Source organism: Mirounga leonina, unplaced genomic scaffold (assembly GCF_011800145.1).
Source record: "Mirounga leonina isolate KUSES-001 unplaced genomic scaffold, KU_Mleo_1.0 Mir_168, whole genome shotgun sequence".
Taxonomy (NCBI): Eukaryota; Metazoa; Chordata; class Mammalia; order Carnivora; family Phocidae; genus Mirounga; species Mirounga leonina.
The window spans coordinates 63,116,479-63,136,285 of NW_023270426.1; the positions used below are offsets into that span (position 1 = coordinate 63,116,479).

General features: G+C 34.6%; 1 protein-coding gene across 2 annotated transcripts in view; it reads right to left on the reverse strand.

Annotated features, from left to right (window-relative positions):
• The window catches only part of KIAA0825 (KIAA0825 ortholog), a 399,584-nt gene that overhangs the window by 328,620 nt on the left and 51,157 nt on the right, over window positions 1-19,807 (reverse strand). Inside the window, exons 4-5 of one of the 2 annotated variants that reach the window (XM_035014870.1) lie at window positions 8,479-8,647; window positions 4,820-5,489 (exon numbers count right to left, since the gene is read on the reverse strand). In XM_035014870.1, coding sequence (XP_034870761.1) covers window positions 4,820-5,489; window positions 8,479-8,647 — 839 coding nt within the window. Of the gene's footprint in view, window positions 1-4,130; window positions 5,490-8,478; window positions 8,648-19,807 lie in introns of those variants that run through there. The other variant, XM_035014869.1, reaches the window with a different exon arrangement.

Here is a 19,807-nt window from a genome sequence, read left to right on the forward strand (position 1 = left end):
ACTTTGAAGAAAGAAAAGGAAGAAGATACAAATAAATGGGAAAATACTGGATGTTCATGATTGAAAGAATTAAAACTGCTAAAAATCCGTTCTACCCAAAGCCATCTATAGATTCAATGCAATCTCCACAAGAATTTCAATGCAGGGGCGCCTGGCTGCTCAATCAGTGGAGTGTGCAAACCTTGATCTTGGGCTTATGAGTTCGAGCCCCATAATGGGTATAGAGATGACTTAAAAAAATAAAATTAAAAATAAATTTCAATGTGGTTTTTCACAGAAACAGAAAAAATAATCCTAAAATTTGTATGGAACTACAAAGACCTCAAACAGCCAAAGCAATCCTGAGAAAGAACAACAAAGCCGGAGGCATCACACTTCCTGATTTCAAGCTATATTGCAAGCCTATAAATCAAAACAGTATGGTACTGGCACAAAACCAGACACATAGACCAAGGAAATAGAGAACTCAGAAATAAACTCTCACGTATATGGTCAACTACTATTTGACAAGGGAACCAAGAATACTCAATGGAGAAAGGATTAAATAAATGGTGCTGGGAAAACTGGATAATCACATGCAGAGAAAATGAAACTGTACCCTATCTTACAACACTCTTAAAAATTAACTCAAAATGGATTAAAGACTTAAATATAAGTTCTGAAACTGTAAAACCCCTAGAAGAAAGGATTGACACTGGTCATGGCAATGATTTTTTAGATGTGATACCAGAAGCACAAGCAACGAAAGCAAGAATTATGTGGGACTACACCCAACTAAAAAGCTTCTCCATAGCACAAGAAATAATCAACAAAATGAAAAGGCAACCTACAGCAGGGAGAAAATATTTGCAAACCATATATCTAATAGTGAGTTAGTATCCAAAATATATAAGGAACTCATACAACTCAATAACAACAACAACAAAGTTTAAAAATGGCCAGCATGGGGTGCCAGGGTGGCAGAGTTGGTTAGGCTTCTGACTCTTGGTTTCAGTTCAGGTTGTGATCTCAGGCTTGTGGGACTGAGCCCCATGTCGGGATCCACACGCAGTGCAGAGTCTGCTTATGACTCTCTCTCCCTCTGCCCTTCTCCCCACCCACACTCATGTGCTTGCTAATAAATAAATAAATCTCTAAAAATGTCCAGCAGACCTGAATAGACATTTTTGCAAAGAAGATATATAAATGGCCAAAAGCTCAATGAAAAGATGGCAAACATCAGTAATCATCAGAAAATTCAAATCAAAACTGCAATGACATCACCCCACAACTATAAAATGGTTATCATCAAAAAGATAAGACATAACAAGGTGAGAATATAAAGAAAAAGGAACCTGTGTTCACTATTGGTGGGAATGTAAATTGGTACCACCAATGTGAAACATAGTATGGAGGTTCTACAAAAAACAAAAAAATAGAACTACCATCGGCAATCCCACTTCTGAGTATACATCCAAAGGAAATGAAAAAAGGATATCGAAGAGATATCTGTGTTCCCATGTTCACTGCATCATTAATCACAATAGTCAAGATATAGAAACAATCCAAGTGTCCATCTATGAATAAATGGATAAAGTATATATATATATATACATGATGGAATATTATTCAGCCATGAGAAAAAAGGAAATCCTGCAATTTCCAACAACATGGATGGACGCTGAAGGTATTATGCTACGTGAAATAAGTCAGAGAAAAGACAAATACTTTATGATAACACGTGAAATCTAAAAAAAAAATGAATTCATTGAAACAAAGATGTTGATCAAAGGGTACAGATTTCTAGTTAGATTAATCATTTCTAAGGATCCAATGTGAATATACTTAACAATAGTGTATTACACACTTGAAAGTTGTTAAGAGAGTAAATCTTAAATGTTCGCAACACAGGAAAGTAATGGTAATTATGTGACATGATAGAGATACTAACTAATGCTATGGTGGTAATTTTATAAAAATATATGTGTATCCGATCAACACACTGTACATTTTAAATTTACATTGTTTTATGTCAGTTATATCTCAATAAAGCTGGAAGAAAAAAGACTAGTATATATACACCAACTGCTAAAGATACATCAGTAGATTACAAAACAGGAATTATAAGCAGAAAACTTTCAAATTGGTATTATATAGTCATCAGATGAGAAGAGGGTGGGATAATTTTGAAAAATGTAAAACAATGACTACACTAAAGTAGAGTTAGCAATACAGAGGATTCAGAGCAGTGTTTTTAATAGAATGAGCTATTTCTATTCTGTTCCTTCAGGCAGTAGAGCGCAGTGATAGAGGATCTGCAATCAGACAAACCTCAGTTGAAACCTGGCTTCACTCTGTAACCTTGACCAAATTACTATCTCTATGCCTCAGTTTCCTCACTGTATAATAGAGATAACAAATAATGGCACCTACCTTGTTGGTTGGTTAGAAGGATTAAATGAGATAATGCACATCATTGTTTGGTGCAATAAATGTTAGCTATTGTTACCTAATGAAAATCTTTTCTATAGTTTCAGGCAAAATACTGGAAGACTTGGTGAGCATAAAAACATAGATATAGGGGCACCTGGGTGGCTCAGTCTTAAGCATCTGCCTCCGGCTCAGGTCATGATCCCGGGGTCCTGAGATCGAGCCCCGCATCGGGCTCCCCGCTCCGCGGGAAGCCTGCTTCTCCCTCTCCCATTCCCCCTGCTTGTGTTCCCTCTCTCGCTGTGTCTCTCTCTCTCTGTCAAATAAATAAATAAATAAAATCTTAAAAAAATATATATACTAAAGATAACATAATGTACAACCCATTCAAGTCAATATAGATTTCATTATGATAGGAATATACATTATTATAATCGTATTAATATTTGTTATTAATATTTTTTATTATTTTATTTCACTCATCTCAAACTATATTTCCTTAATAAATAAAATTTGGTCACTGGGTCAAATATTAGTGGAAAAATACGGCTGACCCATTAAGAGTTAGTTTAGCAGTTCTTGAAATCTTTCCCTTACTGTGTCTAGCTCAGAACCTTAAAAATGGTAGCTGCTACATGCCTTGCCTATGGTAGGTGCTCAATAAAGCTGAACTGAATTGCTTTTCTGGTAGCCCACCTGAAAAGTGCTGTTTGAAATTTCTTTTACAAGTGACAAAGCACTTTATTCTACACCTTAAGACAAGGTCCAATAAATAGCATGATGGTTAAATTCATTGGTCTTGGAGACATAAAGACCTACATATGAATCCTGACTCTGTACAACATGACCCAGGGCAAGTTAGTGTTTCTAAGCTTCTTTCTTTGTTTATGAAATTAGGATAATAAGAAAAAGAATGTATATGGCACAGTGCCTGGCATATGGAAAACATTCATTTAACAAGTGATTCATACCAACGTTTAGATAAATGAGCTTGAGAAAGATCAGTGCACCTAGACTTGTAGAAAATGTTTCAGATTTTGGTGTTAAAGCCTACACACATAGTTTTCTCTCACAAATGAGAAAACACCTCAGTATCAGCCCTAAAGACTCCATAGCAACTTACACATATTTTCAACCATATGGATCTTTTCTTCTGTTATAAACTATATTTAGCATATATAAAACTTTCATGTTGAAAACACTTTACAAGTAAGCAGGAATTCTTTTAGAGAATATAAAAATTTTTAGAAAATAAGTATACTCATGAAATGCATGTAAAATTTATGTAACAATTAAAATGAGAATCTATTTGCTTTGAGCAAAACTGTAATGTTCCTAAATTAACTGACTTTGTATTCTGCCATAACCTAAACTTGGCTGATGCATGTCTGTTCTGTGATGTGATATAGCTTCCAGAGGAAAATAAAAAATATAAGAGAAAATAATAAATTATTTGAAAATTCATATATCACAGTATTTTGATATTCTGGCATTTTATTACGAAAGGTATGTAAAACTATAGTGAGCTATGGAAATATTTATAAAGTGATCATAAATTCAAAGATAGCAATTCACAAAAATGACAATTTTCAAACAGTTAAAAAATATAGCTTATGCACCTATTCAGACTTTTTACATAAAAGCATGACTAAAAATTTTCAAAAATAATATTTTTTATCTTGATTTTTCTCTAGTAGGAAATTAAAATGGTGACAGGAAAAATGTATTATATCACAATAGTTTCTTTTTTCCTTTAGCTTTTAAATAAAATTAGGAATTTTCAAATCACCTTTTCTTTGTGTATATTCTCATAGAAATAATACTAGAGGAGAAGGTCCTCTAAAATCAGCTGTAGTTAAAATGTTATGCCTTTGTGACCAATTTTAATATATAGTTACCATTTCATAATAGCTCTTTATTGGAATTCGCTGACTAAAAGAATATAATTCTAAACTTCCAATTTTAGTTCATGCAAAGTTCAACAAATTTTTGACAATTCTTTTTCCCGAATAATGTTTCAGCTTTGGAAGTTACAATTAATTAAAAATTATACTTTTCTGTTACATATATATGAATATTGGTATATATACATATATTCATATATACATACAGTTTCACCCAGTAATTTATGCAATCAAAAAAACCAAAAGTCCTATTGGCAACATTTTTGGCTTACATTTTTCAGTATCTTTAATAATTCAAATAACAGGTAAAAAAGCACTTCTACTACTGTACTTACAGAAAAGGGGGAAATGCATAAGAGAAAGTATGCGCTGCAAAAATTTCATAACATTTATTTTCTGATTTAGTTTCAAATTTGCAATTAAATTTAACCAAAAAGAAAAATGTTAGAGAATTAAAGATATCAAAAGGCTTAAATTGAACCAAACAAATTTAAAATCTCACTAACCCAAAGCATGCACTGCTCCTCTATGCCTGCTTGAGCTCTTGCTTGTTTTAATCACACGGACAGCACTTTCTTGGAACTGCAGCTCACAAAAATTCTCAAGAAATTTTGCCATTTCTTCTGTAACAGAATCCAGGTAAGTCTCTTTAATGAATTTCACTGTTGAGGTTGGAGCTAAAATTTCACGTAGTATGTTAAAATCCTCTTTTATCATTGAGTATAACTTAAGCATTGTACTCTGGTATCCATGAACCATGATATCTAAATTTGATTCTCTGCTATAAGAAGGAAAATAGTTCTGCAGAAGTTTAGCCAACAGTTTATTCTGTATGCTTTGGTACTTGATTATAACTTCTGATTCTGGATAAAGAAACAAGAGTTGTTGTATGCACTGATTTTTCAACCAAATCTTGTGCTGTGAATTGCTTATTTCATTATGGCTTTGTAATTTGTTCACTAAGAAGCGTCGAAGATGTAGTCTTATATTATCCCATATAGATTTTACATCCATAGAGGAATAATCTTCGACAGAATGAAGTGAAGTCCTAGAGAGGAAATGGAAAGATGCTCCACTTAGCAGTGATGGGAATGAAATGCTGCTCTGGCAGGAGAGGTCCCAAAGTAAATCCAGTATCATTTCTTCTTGATTTAGTTCACTCTTCAACAAATCTTGCTAATAAAAGTAGATTATAACATTAGAAATGGGATTAACTGTTAAGAGTAATATGAAAAACAATTTCTACTGTCACACAATTTCACAATAATTCAGGTCAATTTAGAATCAATACTCGAATGCTCTTCAAGTTTTGTTATGTTTTGTTTTTGCATTTGGAATGGAATCGATTCAGATATTTTACAAGGTTGGTTTTATGATCTGTTAAATTTTGTAAACCCAGGTGATGATCTATATTATCAGTTAGCTTTCCAAACATAATCTAGTTTTCAGGCCTCATTGTTATCCATTCCCAATAGAACCTGAGCTGCAGCTTAAAAATTCTAAATAAAAATGTGTAGCAAAACATCGATTGAAATGTATTCCTCAGACAAAATAAATTCAAGATCACGCCCCTAAGTAATTCCCGGTAGAAAATTTTCATGCCCGAATGAGTACATCTATTCTTAGAGAACCCCAAATGAACATACAAAACAGAGACCTTTAAATACAGTATGTGCCCGAAGGTTACTAATAGCTGTCATCCTGAGAAATAAAATTTAATACATTTAAAGAGTTTAACTTTCATTTAAATTCCTTTTTGAGAGCCATGTTAAGAAAAATTTTACCTTGGAAACTAATCTGAGACTATTTCAGTTCTCTCCAAAAAGATAATAAGTCAATATGAGAAAAAATACTCTCAGAATCATTCCCCAAAAGATGATATGAAATTATTCTTTTATTCTTTCTGTGCTGACAGAAAACAATGGTAGGTATAATTATGAATAAAGGGACAAAAAGTTACTTTCTTTTTGGACTTTATTACATGAACACATTCTCCTTACAGGCTGACTTTCCTAATTATGTCTCTTTCAGCTAATACTGAAATTAGTTCATATTCTCTGAGTAGCAACAAGCTGATTGTAAGAAAACTGGAAGCAAAATTCAAGTGGCATAAAATCAGGCTGGCTTTGAAATTTCTTACTGACAGAGATATCAGAGGTATTATCTGTGATTCAGAATTATAAACAACTCGTAGGCAAATTCCAGGAATTTGCTCTCAAGTCATTCTAAGCATTGTCATGTCCAATTTAATGTTCTATCTGTAATAAATAATGTCCAATACCTATACAGCATTTTATTTTATAAAAAGCACTTTCCTATCAAGTCTCTGGCTTATTCATAATAAAAACTCTGTGACATAGATATTTAAAAACCCAATTTACAGATAAGGACACTAACGTGCAACACATTTAAGTTACCTTCCAAACGTCACGTACAATAAAGCACAAAACCAAGAATGAATCCCTGGCTTCATTCTTCTCACCCATGTTCTTTCTACTAGACTCCAGAGAGCCACAAAGTGCACTGATCTTTCTGAAACTTCTCTCTTTCTCTCTCTCATCCCCCTCTAGTTAGCTCTTTTGATACTTCTAGAAAAGAAATGTCTTTAGATAGAATTCAGAACGCCAGCATTATGGTAATTCTATGAAACAACCAAGTCATATCAGTGTCTCCATCTTGGGTTTCTTTTAATCAGTCTAAATGGTAAATATTTGATCAAGCAACATTTAAAGAATAATAGGTTACAAAATGTTTAAGACACGTGTTTGGTATGACTACTTAAATTTAAGAATAACATCAGTATAACTGCCATAAGGAGGACCTCTGTTTCTTATTTAAGTACTTAGATAATTAATAAATAAAAATTTTTCTATTTAAAAAAAGAGCTATGAAAAAATGGCTGTGAAGATTGACATTTTTAGCATGTAAAAACTTGATAATAAGGTCGTTTTAATCTGAATGTTTTAATAATGTGGTTCTTTCCTCAAAATAACACGATCAATTATGTAAGAAAACCTAGGTCTGAAACAACCCTATCAGTCTAATGAATTTGAGCAAAACTAAAGCGGCCTTTGCCCTGCAGTGAATAGAGAATGACTTATGTGTGACAGATTAAAAGATAATTAAAAGCTTTTGCTTTTAATTAAATGAGAAAGCATTATTACATCAATATTAATGAAATTCAATACACATGGCTCTTAATAGAAATTAAAGGAATAACTATATCCATATTTATTCTTCAGGGCTGCACCTTCAAGAGATAATGGGTGAGAGGATTTTTTTAAAAGAATAAGGCTTCAGGGCGTACAGTCTTCCTTTCTCTTCTTTTTATTACTTTGCAAACATTAAGGAGACATCTGCAATAATAATGATAGCCAAGAACTTTCCATCTGATTCTGTCATCCTCAGCCATCTACAACCTCAAGATATTTTCCACATCTGCCTTGATGTTTAGACAAAAACAGTGCCTTTTTCCCCCCCCAAATTAAATTAAAACCATAGCTAGAGACCTACTGCTTTCTAACAATTGTGCTGTTTCTCTGGGAAACTGTTGTTGCAAGCTAGCTACCCCTTGTAGATGCAGGTGTAATAAAGTCAGCATTCTCACTGAAGGCTACAAACCCATCCTTCACATACAGAGTGGGCAGTATCAAAGAATGACCCATGTAATAATTCTCCATCAATTAATAGTGGTCTTGTAGAAATTACTGCCTTGATTGAAAAAAAAACTGGGTATGCCTGCAGCTTGGGAAGGCAGGGAATGGTAGACAAGGCTACTTAAAAGATACAATCAATGGCGATCTTTTTATGCTTAATAATAAGCACAGAGAAAAGGAGTAGTTGTGAAGGACAGAAAACACAATAAATATGAACTTTTCTGGTAGACAATGTGTGTGGTACGTATCAATCAACACATTCTGGAATTATAATATTTAATCTCCTTTTCTATAAAACTACATTTTATTGAAAAAACTCATTGTAAAAGGTAAAGACAATAGCTCACCAGATTCCACTGGGGATATATAAGCAAAACAAAAGCCCAACCCCTAGATGTGGCAGGCTAACATGATCACTAAAATAAATATTTACATAGAGGAACTGAATGAACTGTATTCCTGTTCACCCACCCCACTTTGCTAAAAAACAAAGATTTTTTTTTTTTTACCAGTGTTTTGAAGAATTTTATCAAATCTCCATGGGGAATGGACGGTGACTTGGATGGATTATAGCTATAGTTATCTAGCCATTCAAGACAGTCAGTTGTTGTTCGCAGCTGCACATCTGGACACTGTTTGTTAACTTCATACTGTATTTCTTTAATGCAATATTCTATGCTATAAAAAAGAAAAGAAAAAATTATTTTGGTAGGAAATAGATAATGGTTCCATCTCATAACATTACAGGCCCTGAGATGTTTATATGTGCTACCTGGTTGCATACAATTTACAAAATTATGAAACATTTTTATAATATAAAAACAGTAACAAAGAGACTACATATTTTCATTCATAACTGAAAACAGAATGCTCAGATTTCCTGGCAGTTTCCTTTCAAATACAATGAAGGAAATATAAAATATTTAGCTACTCTGAGATGAATTAGAAATCATTCTGTGTTAAAACAAAAATCAAGCATGGATGCAATGAAATAATGGTCCTCTTGACAGGCGGTAGATAGAAGGCAGAGATAAAATACTCTTTAAAAATGCTCTTGATGATTGATGATCATAAACATACACTGTCTACTAATAGGTGAATGACTATATAAATTATGGAAAACTTCAATCAATGGAACATTAAAATGTCACAAAGCAGTTACAAAACCTTACATTTTCAAAAATTGTAAAAGACAGATACATGCTACATATACACTGTTATGACAGCCAAGTATATTTTCTTGCTATAGAACTCCACTCCAAAAAGCAAAAACAAAAACATACTAAACATTGCATATTAAAAAAAAAAAAAAAGACTGGAAGGAAATGAAACAAAAACTTAATAGCAATTATCTTTGGGTAATGAAATTTGATGTTTTAAATTTCACTCTTCAATAATTTTCCAAATTTTTAGAAAGTGTATTATACTCTTACCAAAAAATAAAATAAATAAATAAGAACAGAAGAAACTTGCCCAATTGAATCTTCCAATATATGTTTTAAAAATTATTTGCAAAGTACCATCAGTTCTGATACTAAATGGATATATTATGTTACTTTAATTTTCACATAAAAATCTGTGGATTCATGATTATAAATCTTTGGGGGTAAACTGGTGACTTTAAGCAGCATGTCATCTGTGGAGCCACATGGATATGACATATTACTACCACCTGATGGCAGCATATCTAAACTGCAAGAAAGCTTATAAACAGGAAAATTCTTTTGAAGCTGAATGCCCTCATCCAAAATTGACAGCTATGCATTTGCTACTTAATGGTATTAAGAAGTATCTGTTGCTAAAAAGCTTACTACTATTTTCGAAAATATCATTGCTATTAATTATATATTCCATGTGACAGAATTATTGAAGCTTTGGAAACCAAGTTTTGATTATTAAAACTGATGTCATATGAATGACTCTTCAAAATTCATCAGGTATGAGTTGCCTATAAAACAAACTTTAAGGAAGGCTTTTCAAGGAGACTTATGAGCATGAGTGAATTCAAACTGAATTACCTTGAAACAAATTCATTCTGAGAATTAAAGAGCCTTTTCATGAAAACAAAGAACTTACAAGAAAAATAACACACTTCTTAGGCCACAGGACATGCAATTTCCTGATGGCACAGTCTTATCCAGGAATACCAGTTCTAAGTCTGACTTGAGATTGGCATATATTTTTTTAACTTATGTAAGCACATCTATGGACCGAGAAACATGATACCCGAAGCATACACCTTGACTCTCGGGACCCTTTATCAAAGGTCTTTATTACAGCATCCTCATGTGGCTCATTCAATGAAACCTAATAGATTACAGCAATGTGAACTGGAAAGGCTCAGTGCTGAGTCTACCTAAATCTGTTTCAATCAGGACTCAGCTTTTAGGCTAATCTCTAACATCTGAATCTGGGTGGAGGCCAATAACTACAACTTATAAATAGGATAAAGCCTTCAGAGGGCCAGATATTTTTAGTAATTTGTCCAAACACTGATAAAGGGACTGAGCAGTTGCTTTTCAGACAACCTCCCTCACTGTCACAAACTAAGACTGGTGAGCTGGCTTTTAAAATCACAGATTTTTGTCACAAAATTTTAAATGTCAGAACTCCTGATTTTGTTTTTAGTTGGCTACATATCTTGTCACTCTGACATTCACCACTGTCTATACACCTTGCTCTAAAAGAGCAATAGTTTGAAGTCTAGAGATTTATTGCCCAATTACTATACAAAGCTATTATTTTCAAAATTTAAGATGAGAGGCGCCTTGGTGGCTTGGTCGCTAAGCATCTGCCTTCGGCTCAAGTCATGATCCCAGGGTCCTGGGACTGAGTCCCACATTGGGCTCCCCGCTCAGCGGGGAGCCTGCTTCTCCCTCTCCCCCCACCCCCGCTTGTGTTCCTGCTCTCGCTATCTCTCTGTCAAATAAATAAATAAAATCTTAAAAAAAAAAAATTTAAGATGAAAATCAGTTTGGTATGTAATCTGACAATTTATCTTTCTTAATTGGGGTCAAAATTAAGTTCAAAATTAATTCAACATCTAAAAGGTAACATTATTTTCATATATGTGTAGTGGCAATATTGCTTGCTGATGGGCACGGTAATCTTGGGTGGGAGGGGGTCCATGTAACTTTAGAGGTAGATGATACAAGAACCTAGTCTAGGTTTTCTGAAATAACCTAATACTTGTCTTTATTCTGGTTTAAATGTCTTCTGATTAACTGTAAGATGCTTCAAATTTTCCTTAGAAGCAAGGTCAGTCATGAAAAAAATAACCAAGATAATTCAACAAATAGAAATCCAAATAACACATTTATTATTAGATCCCAAACATTAGGCTAAAAATGTAAACAGCCTAAAAATAGATACAGACCCTCTTCCCTCAATAGTTTGAATTCCCAAATTTACACCATTAGTTAGCTTAGCAAGACGTTTCTAAAGCATCTAGTTAGCTTTATCCACTGAAAACATCTAACATGTCTATCAACAGGAAAATTATTAAATAGTTAATTCATTGAGTGGAATAGAGCCATGAAAATAAAGGAGAAATACAGTTATCAGCATGAAAAAAATCTAACAAATATACCTGTTGAGGGGCAAAGGTACAAATGATACAAAAGTACACAGTATGATACTATCCCTGTAATAGTTTGAAAATATGCAATACGGGGCGCCTGGGTGGCTCAGTTGGTTAAGCGACTGCCTTCGGATCAGGTCATGATCCTGGAGTCCCGGGATCGAGTCCCACATCAGGCTCCCTGCTCAGCGGGGGGTCTGCTTCCCCTTCGGCCCTCTTCCCTCTCATGCTCTCTGTCTCTCATTCTCTCTCTCTCTCTCTCAAATAAATAAATAAAATCTTAAAAAAAAAAAAAGAAAAGAAAATATGCAATACAACAGTACATATTGTTCAGAACTACAAGCATAGGTAGTAAAAGTGTAAGGAAATGTACCAGAATGATATCATGAAATCCAGGGTGGAGATGAAAGTAGGATGAGATTGGGGACAGGTACATAATGAGCCTTAGCATTACTGGTATTGTTTTATTCCTTAAACTGGATGGTGGGTACATGAATGTTTATCATAATACTCTTTACACCTTTTCATATGTCTCAACATTTCTTAATAAATTTGAACCCAATGTGCTTAATTATAATGACTCTGAATTATCCAAGCTAATGATGTGTGCAAGTAGATGCACTACTGACAGGCTGTGTGTAAATCAATTTATAAAAACCATTTTTAAAATGCAATATGCAGTATGCTTTTTTTAAAGGATATCTGTGATAATTTTCTCATTCAACATTCACTCCTGGGTACCTTGAGTGTAAAAATGACTTATTGAATGAAGGCATGTTCAATAAACATTAACTGAATGCTGAATATGTAGCACGTACTGTGATATATACTCGGGAACTAAATGTGAAGACATAGTCTTCAGACATAGAATTCTGTCTAATGAGAGACAGACCTGTAAATAAAAAACTACATTACATTAAGACTTGGTAAGAGGTGTGTACTGTGCTAAGGGAGTACATAGGAGGGATCTGCTAAGGGATCTGCTAAATGTGCCTGTGGGACATATAGAAAACTTGAAGAAAAGGAGATTATATGCAAGGATACTGATGCTTTAAGAAAATTAATGGAATCACTGTACTTAGAATTCCCTGACACCTGACTTGTGAGAATTTAGTGCTGATCATTTAATCTTACTGCCAGGTACTTTAAAACTGTATTTATTTGGATAATAAAAAGTAAGAGTTTATTTTTATGGTCACAAGTACACTGATGCATGTATGTAGATGTGTATGGATATATATTAGATATGTGTATGTGTATATATATATATCTCATATATATATATACACACACACACATATATATGTATATCTATATATGTTTATCTATATATCTTACTTTCTAAAGGACTGAGATGTCCTATAGTTAAACAGACAGCATTAAATACCAACAGCACAAGAGTCTATTGTTATCAGGCTGGTGTAGCTGAGGATAGGGAGGGAACTGAGAAAAAGAGAAGAGAATATTTATGACATAAAATCTAGAAACTTCATTGTAAAAGTTCTTTTAAGATTTAAAACACACAGTCTTTATTATTCCACCACAAAATAGTTCAAAGGGAAAAAAAAAGTATGTTCACTGGGAAAAATTACGAGAACCGTTTGATGTGAAGGTTGTAGAAAACATTTATACATGCTGTCATGGAAAGTTAGAATTTCTATTATTATTTTTAAAAATCAGTGTAGAGGTGTCACGGTAGAGATTAAGAACTATTTTTACAGTACGGGAAATCTAAACATTAAGAAAAAATTTAATTTTCTATTTTTGATGCTCTTGTTTATACCGTTTTACCCACAACATAAATTCAGTATAAGGAAAGGCTTTTGCAATCAACTATTACATGTTTAAAAGCACAAAGAAATAGTTGTGAGATAAATAGTTTTCCAGTTTCTAGGTAAGTCCAGCTTATCTAACTAGATTACTAAAGTTCCTTGGAATTAACAGATAATAGGGAAGAGGGCTGATGTATAAAAATTAGTGTGTAATTAAAGTATAAGTCGGCCATGAAATAAACATTTTCCTGAGACAAACATATTTTTGGATAGTCTTTTTTAAAAGATTGAGAAAAGGATTCATAAAACTACTTTATTTTTTTAAGATTTTATTTATTTATTCATAAGAGACAGAGAGAGAGAGAGAGAGAGAAGAGAGGCAGAGGGAGAAGCAGGCTCCCCGCTGAGCAGGGAGCCCGATGCAGGACTCGATCCCAGGACCCTGGGATCATGACCTGAGCCGAAGGCAGACGCTTAACCATCTGAGCCACCCAGGTGCCCTTATAAAACAACTACTTTAATGGCTAAAAAGCACAGTAAGAAATTCAACATTTATGCTGAACTTTTATTTCAAAGAGTTTTTGGTCTTTAAGTATACTTTCAAGGAAAAAAATCCTCAACACCAAATCCTGTTGACACTATCTCTTTAAATCTTTCTTAAATAGATCCCCCCCCCTTTCCATTCCTATTGTGAAAGATTGGGTTCAGGTTCTTATCTCTTATATGAAATATATTAATAGCCTCCCAAGATGCCTGTCTTGTTCAGTTATTCTATGAGGAAGACAGTAAGAAAGAAACTTTTGAGTTAGGACCCTCTGTTATTTGTTGCTTTATACCACCAAACCTCACAACAGCAGTTGAGAGAGGCTCTTAAACGGTCCAGACTGCTTCAAGAAAGTTCAGACCCAGTGTAGGGGGTATGCCAACCTAAAAGTCTAGTGTTTTCGAAAAATTTCAGTTGTGAAGTACTCCCCCAACTTCCAAGCCAGACAATAGGTTTGATTAGATCTTACAAACTGAGGGTTTTAATAACACCGATGGTCATATGGTGAGGAGGCAGGACATACAGCATGCCTTCTCATACACTGCCTATGGGAGAAAACAGTTTTAGCATTGCAGAAGAACAATTTTGCAACAGCTAAGTATATAAATTCTAAGAAATCATCTCATAGATAAACCCTCATAAGGAAGGTAGAACATACACATGCATGCATGTGTGAAGTAATGGCAGAAAGACTGCAAAAATGTATTGTTCATCAAGAGGGAATTGGCTTAATAAATTGTTGTACACCCATACAAGTGAAATCTAAAAGATGAGGTATAATCACATGGAGCGATTTAAAAAAATATTAAGTAAAAATATCTAATTGCAGTACATCACTTAATTCCCATTTGTATAAAAAAAGTAGTATATTTTTGGGTGCATGCATACATATGCAGAGACTATTTCTGGATAGTTATGCAATAATTTATGAACATAGGTTACCTCTGAAGAATAAAAGTAGGAGGGTCAGAGGAGTACTGTTCCTCATCTCTGCCCTGCTGTACTGAACTTTTCCTCATATATGCCTTTCTCTACTGTCAGAAATTTTCTATTAGTATGTATTACTCTTATAATGTAAAAATACTCAACGGAAAAGAAAACTAGCATTTGATGACAACTTCTTCTAACACATTCTACTCATCTAACTTCACACTAGCTAAAGATACAGCAAACACAATAGATGCCTAACAAACATGCCGAACACACATTTATTGACTATCTTCTAACCTACTCTGTGCCAGGACTGTTTAAGCAGTGTTGAACAGCTGAAGTCTTTAAAGTAGAAATGAAGGAAGTAATAGTCCCAGCTTTCACATTCCCTCCACCCACCCCTCAGCTCCCATACCATCCCAAAGAAGGATATTCTTAGTCGTGGCATTCTAGAATTAGGACTGTGATTAGAAAAGGCTATGGTGTTAGTGAATCTTTTGTTGTTGTTGTTTATTTAAGTCATCTCTACACCCAGCGTGGGGCCCAAACTCATGACCCTGAGATCAAGAGTCGCATGCTCCTCTGCCTGAGCCAGCCAGTTGTTCCTGTTGGTGACGCTCTTTAGACAAAGTGTTGCCTCTGCTAAATCCCCGAGGAGGCTCTTTTCCAGGGAAAACTGGCAGGGTTGGGTTAGATCTCAAGGTATCAACTATAAAACAAGAAAGATGACCCAGCCACAGCATGCACACCTCATTACTACCACTCAGTTCTCTTTTAGTATCTCCTTCCTTCCTAGTATCTCCTTCTTCCTCTCAGAGCTGGGCCAGGGCTTCACCAGGCACCCCTGGTTTTTACCTCAGGAGTGAATCCTTCCCAGGGGCCAATTAACTACCATCCTCCCTAGGAAATAGTGGCCTAACTATCATTGGCTCAATCTTATCAGGTGTGGATTTTTAGTATACTATTATTCACATCTTTATTATCGTAACAACTTATAAACAGGCAGACACTTGCTTCCCTTTATTTCCCATGGAAAGAAAATCATAATAATATTCTTTAAAAATATCCTCAAATAAAAATTTGTTATTGCCTTACATATATTTGAACAAGAATGGGTGAAGCTAACACATACAAAAACAAAAATTACACTTGTAAAAAATGTCAAACACAATGCAAGTATTGCTTGAAACAATCATTTAAAAATCATCTAATGGGGCTACTGGTCCCACAATTTACCCTACTACTTAGCCTCCTAAAGCAGACATTGAGGGCACACAACACAGGACTATGGAGAAAAGAGTTAGGAACACCACAGACATTCAAATAGTGGAGCTAACAGTGACAGAAAATGATAAGAAAGTGGCTCCATAGGCCACTGTGAAACACAGGGTGGCTTGTCACCTTCTCCCTTACCTCCACTTCTACCTGCATGCATCACGGGGCTGCAGGTGGAAAGCTCCAGTGGGAGGACTGCATACGTTTAAAAAGTAGAAAATGTAAATGGGGTCAGGCAAAGTTTACGGCTGCTGAGCTGCTGAGGCCCAGGATGCTGTCTATCTGCCTGGAAGTGTTATCAATTCTGAGGAGGACAACAGTACTGAGGAGCGCCCAGGTGGAGGAAACTGGAAAGTGCCTATTTAAGTCTTACTCTGGGTTCAAGGATAGATGGGGAAAGCTTTCAGGTTTCTTACCATGTAGCCTAGTCTTGTTCAGTAATTTAGGAGAAGAGGTAGGGATTCTGTCAAATGAAATATACATGAATAGAGAACACAAAAGAGAAATACATACACTGAAGTTAAAAAAGTATTAATTTGCATCCTCTTGTTATTACTAAATAAGTGCCAAAATGCTGCCAGAAGTAATCATACTCAGTACAGTCTGAAATGACAAATTTTCATTTTATATAATTTGCTATGGCCATAAAATATATTAATGCGAATGTGTATGTCCACTGGCAGATTTGTGGTTCTACCATGAGAAGCCCTAAGTTAATAGCCTACTTGAAGATTTCTTTTGGCAACTTTAGGCCATCATGTAGAAAACTCCCCTCCCAAATTTCATATATAAACACACACAAAAATAAGCATTATGTAAAAAGTAAATGTAATCTATGGAATATGTATCTTCTGTAAATAAGCACAATTAAATTTATAGATACCACGTATCCAATGTTCTGTGACAATTTAAAGTTAATGCCTCCCACCCTTGCCCCCATCTCCTGGATTAAAAAAAAATATTATCCATGATAACACTTCTTGTTCTTCCTTTAGTTTACAAAAAAAAAAAAGTAGTAATCCTGTACCAGTACCAGCAAAACTTAGGTCTTGAGGGACACCCAAAGACTGTCTATATTTAGAAACCAGAGGGGTGCCTGGGTGGCTCGGTTGGTTAAGGGTCTGCCTTCAGCTCAGGTTATGGTCCCGGGCTCCCTGCTCAGAGCGGAGGCTGCTTCTCCCTCTGCCTCTGTCCCTGCTCCTCCCCTGGCTTGTGCTCCTTCTATTTTTCAAATAAAGAAATAAAATCTTAAAAAAAAATAAACTTTAGAAAACAGAAAGGTAAAACAAACTTAATGATACAATTTTATCTAACTAACATTAAGAGGAGAAAATCATCCTATGTCATATAGTGATCCCCATAAAACTTAGACACCTCAGTATCTTGTTCAACAATTAAGTTCCATTTAGCTCAAAATAGATTTCAATGCCATGTGCAGTTTTCAGTTACTGAACTAAGCTGAGTCTGTGGCTACAACATACACAGTATTCCTCTTTGACAGGTTATTTACCTTCCTGTTACCAATTCTTATAAGTATTAAAAGTAAATGATTCGCCATCACTGAGTTCCATGGTCAGACCTAAGAGTCACCTGGCTCTGACTTGAATGGAAATGACGATGTTAAAGGGAAAATGGTCTGAGAGAAGGACAGCCTCTGTTGAAGGGCAGGGGAAGGTTCACTGACCTCTGGGCACTCTACTCCATTGTGGTGAATCACTGCTTTGGGGAAGCAAAAGAGCCTGTGGCCCATAAAACCGATGATATTAAGAAGAGGGAAGGAATTTACACTTAGAATCCAGGGTCACTACTAGAAATACAACTTTAAAAATTCAAGGGTAAGGAAAAACACTCTATTTAAAAATGAATTACTAATGTTCTTTCCTTTAAAAAGTATCTGGTAAACCCATATCATACAGATGTTCATTACTTATTCAATGTACAGCATTGAGAGATAAATAGAACTGTTAGAATACAAAAATGCCAAGGGTAATTCAACTACTGCAGTGTAAGTGTGGCATAACTGATTCGTCATGACATACAATTTTCTAAAAGCTATTCTGTTAGAAGGCAATAAATGAGTGCATAAATGATTTACATTCTTCTGAACCATGGTTATTATTCAGTATTTTATTCTTAAAAATATATATACCCTCTACTATTATATTTATTCTCTAGGGTATAATAAAAACATAATTGAATTTGATGAAAAATAGACTTTATTCTAAATGTAGCATACAGCACATATAGCTACTCCCTTATTTTATCCCTTGTGAAGATCAATGGTCACTTGAGGTGGTTCTGTTCTAGGTTTGTTTTAATATATGGGCAATAAAATATTTTTAATTTAAAAATTATATCCTTATATTCCAGGTTATATTTTCTTTTTAATAACATCTGAGTTTTGACCCAAAAAACAACTTATGAATGCAAAATACAATATTTTAATCACTATTTTATTTCTAAGCATGATTTCTTATTGATCAGGTAGGGCAGGAAATTAACTACAGATGGTTTAGCAAATAAAAATGAAGCAGTCTATAACAAAAGCATCAGAGTTCAGTGATTTGTTTTGTTTTGAAAAAACCTAAATGCTATTACGAAGACAGGTTACCTCTTAAAAAATATTTAAAATTTGTTTTAATATAACCATCTCTGGAATTTAGATAAATGACTTATAAATATATTTAAGCTAGTATTATTTTCATTTAAAAGTTTCTTTGGGTTAAAAATTGCGCCATAAAATATATTAATATATAAACTATCTAAATATGCAATTACATTAAAGTTTAATACGGTTATTTTATATTTACACATAAATTATAATACATAGGCTATAGTATGGTTAAATTACATTATATATGCTATCTTTAAAAAAACATATAGGGACGCCTGGGTGGCTCAGTCGGTTAAGCATCTGCCTTCGGCTCAGGTCATGATCCCAGGGTCCTGGGATCGAGTCCCGCATTGGGCTCCCTGCTCCGCGGGGAGCCTGCTTCTCCCTCTGCCTCTGCCTCTCTATCGCTCATGAATAAATAAAATCTTTAAAAAAAAAAAACATATAAACACATATACATATGTATATGTATATGCATGTGTGTATGCGCGTGCATACATATATACGTGTGTGCGTGCGCATGCATACATACATGGGCAATGCAAATGCAAATTCAAAATAAGAGGCTTAATTCTCCCTGCTGAAAATAAGGGAACAGATTTCCCTCTCTTCCTTTTTCTTAAAAGTATCTTAGAAATTTGTAATTTTAAGAATTTTTTCGGGGCGGCTGGGTGGCTCAGTTGGTTAAGCGACTGCCTTGGGCTCAGGTCATGATCCTGGAGTCCCAGGATCAAGTTCCGCATCGGGCTCCCTGCTCGGCAGGCCCTCCTCCCTCTCATGCTCTCTGTCTCTCATCCTCTCTCTCTCAAATAAATAAATAAAATCTTTAAAAAAAAAAAAAAGAATTTTTTCAACTCCATGAAATGTGTCCCTTAAAAGACTAGATAGACCTTTTGTCAGCTTTCTCAGCCAGGACTATCTTTCTCAAGAACCTGAAAGCCATCTTTTCAAAATGCAAACAAGCAAGGAAGATGGCTCCTTGGCTCCGAATTTCCTGCCCAAGATTAGGAGCCTAACTTCAGTATATGCACTTTGTTCCAATCTGCAAAATCACACCTTGTCACAAAGATACGAGAAGTGTGTTTCTCCTCAGGATAAAACCAATTAGCTAACACAGGTATCC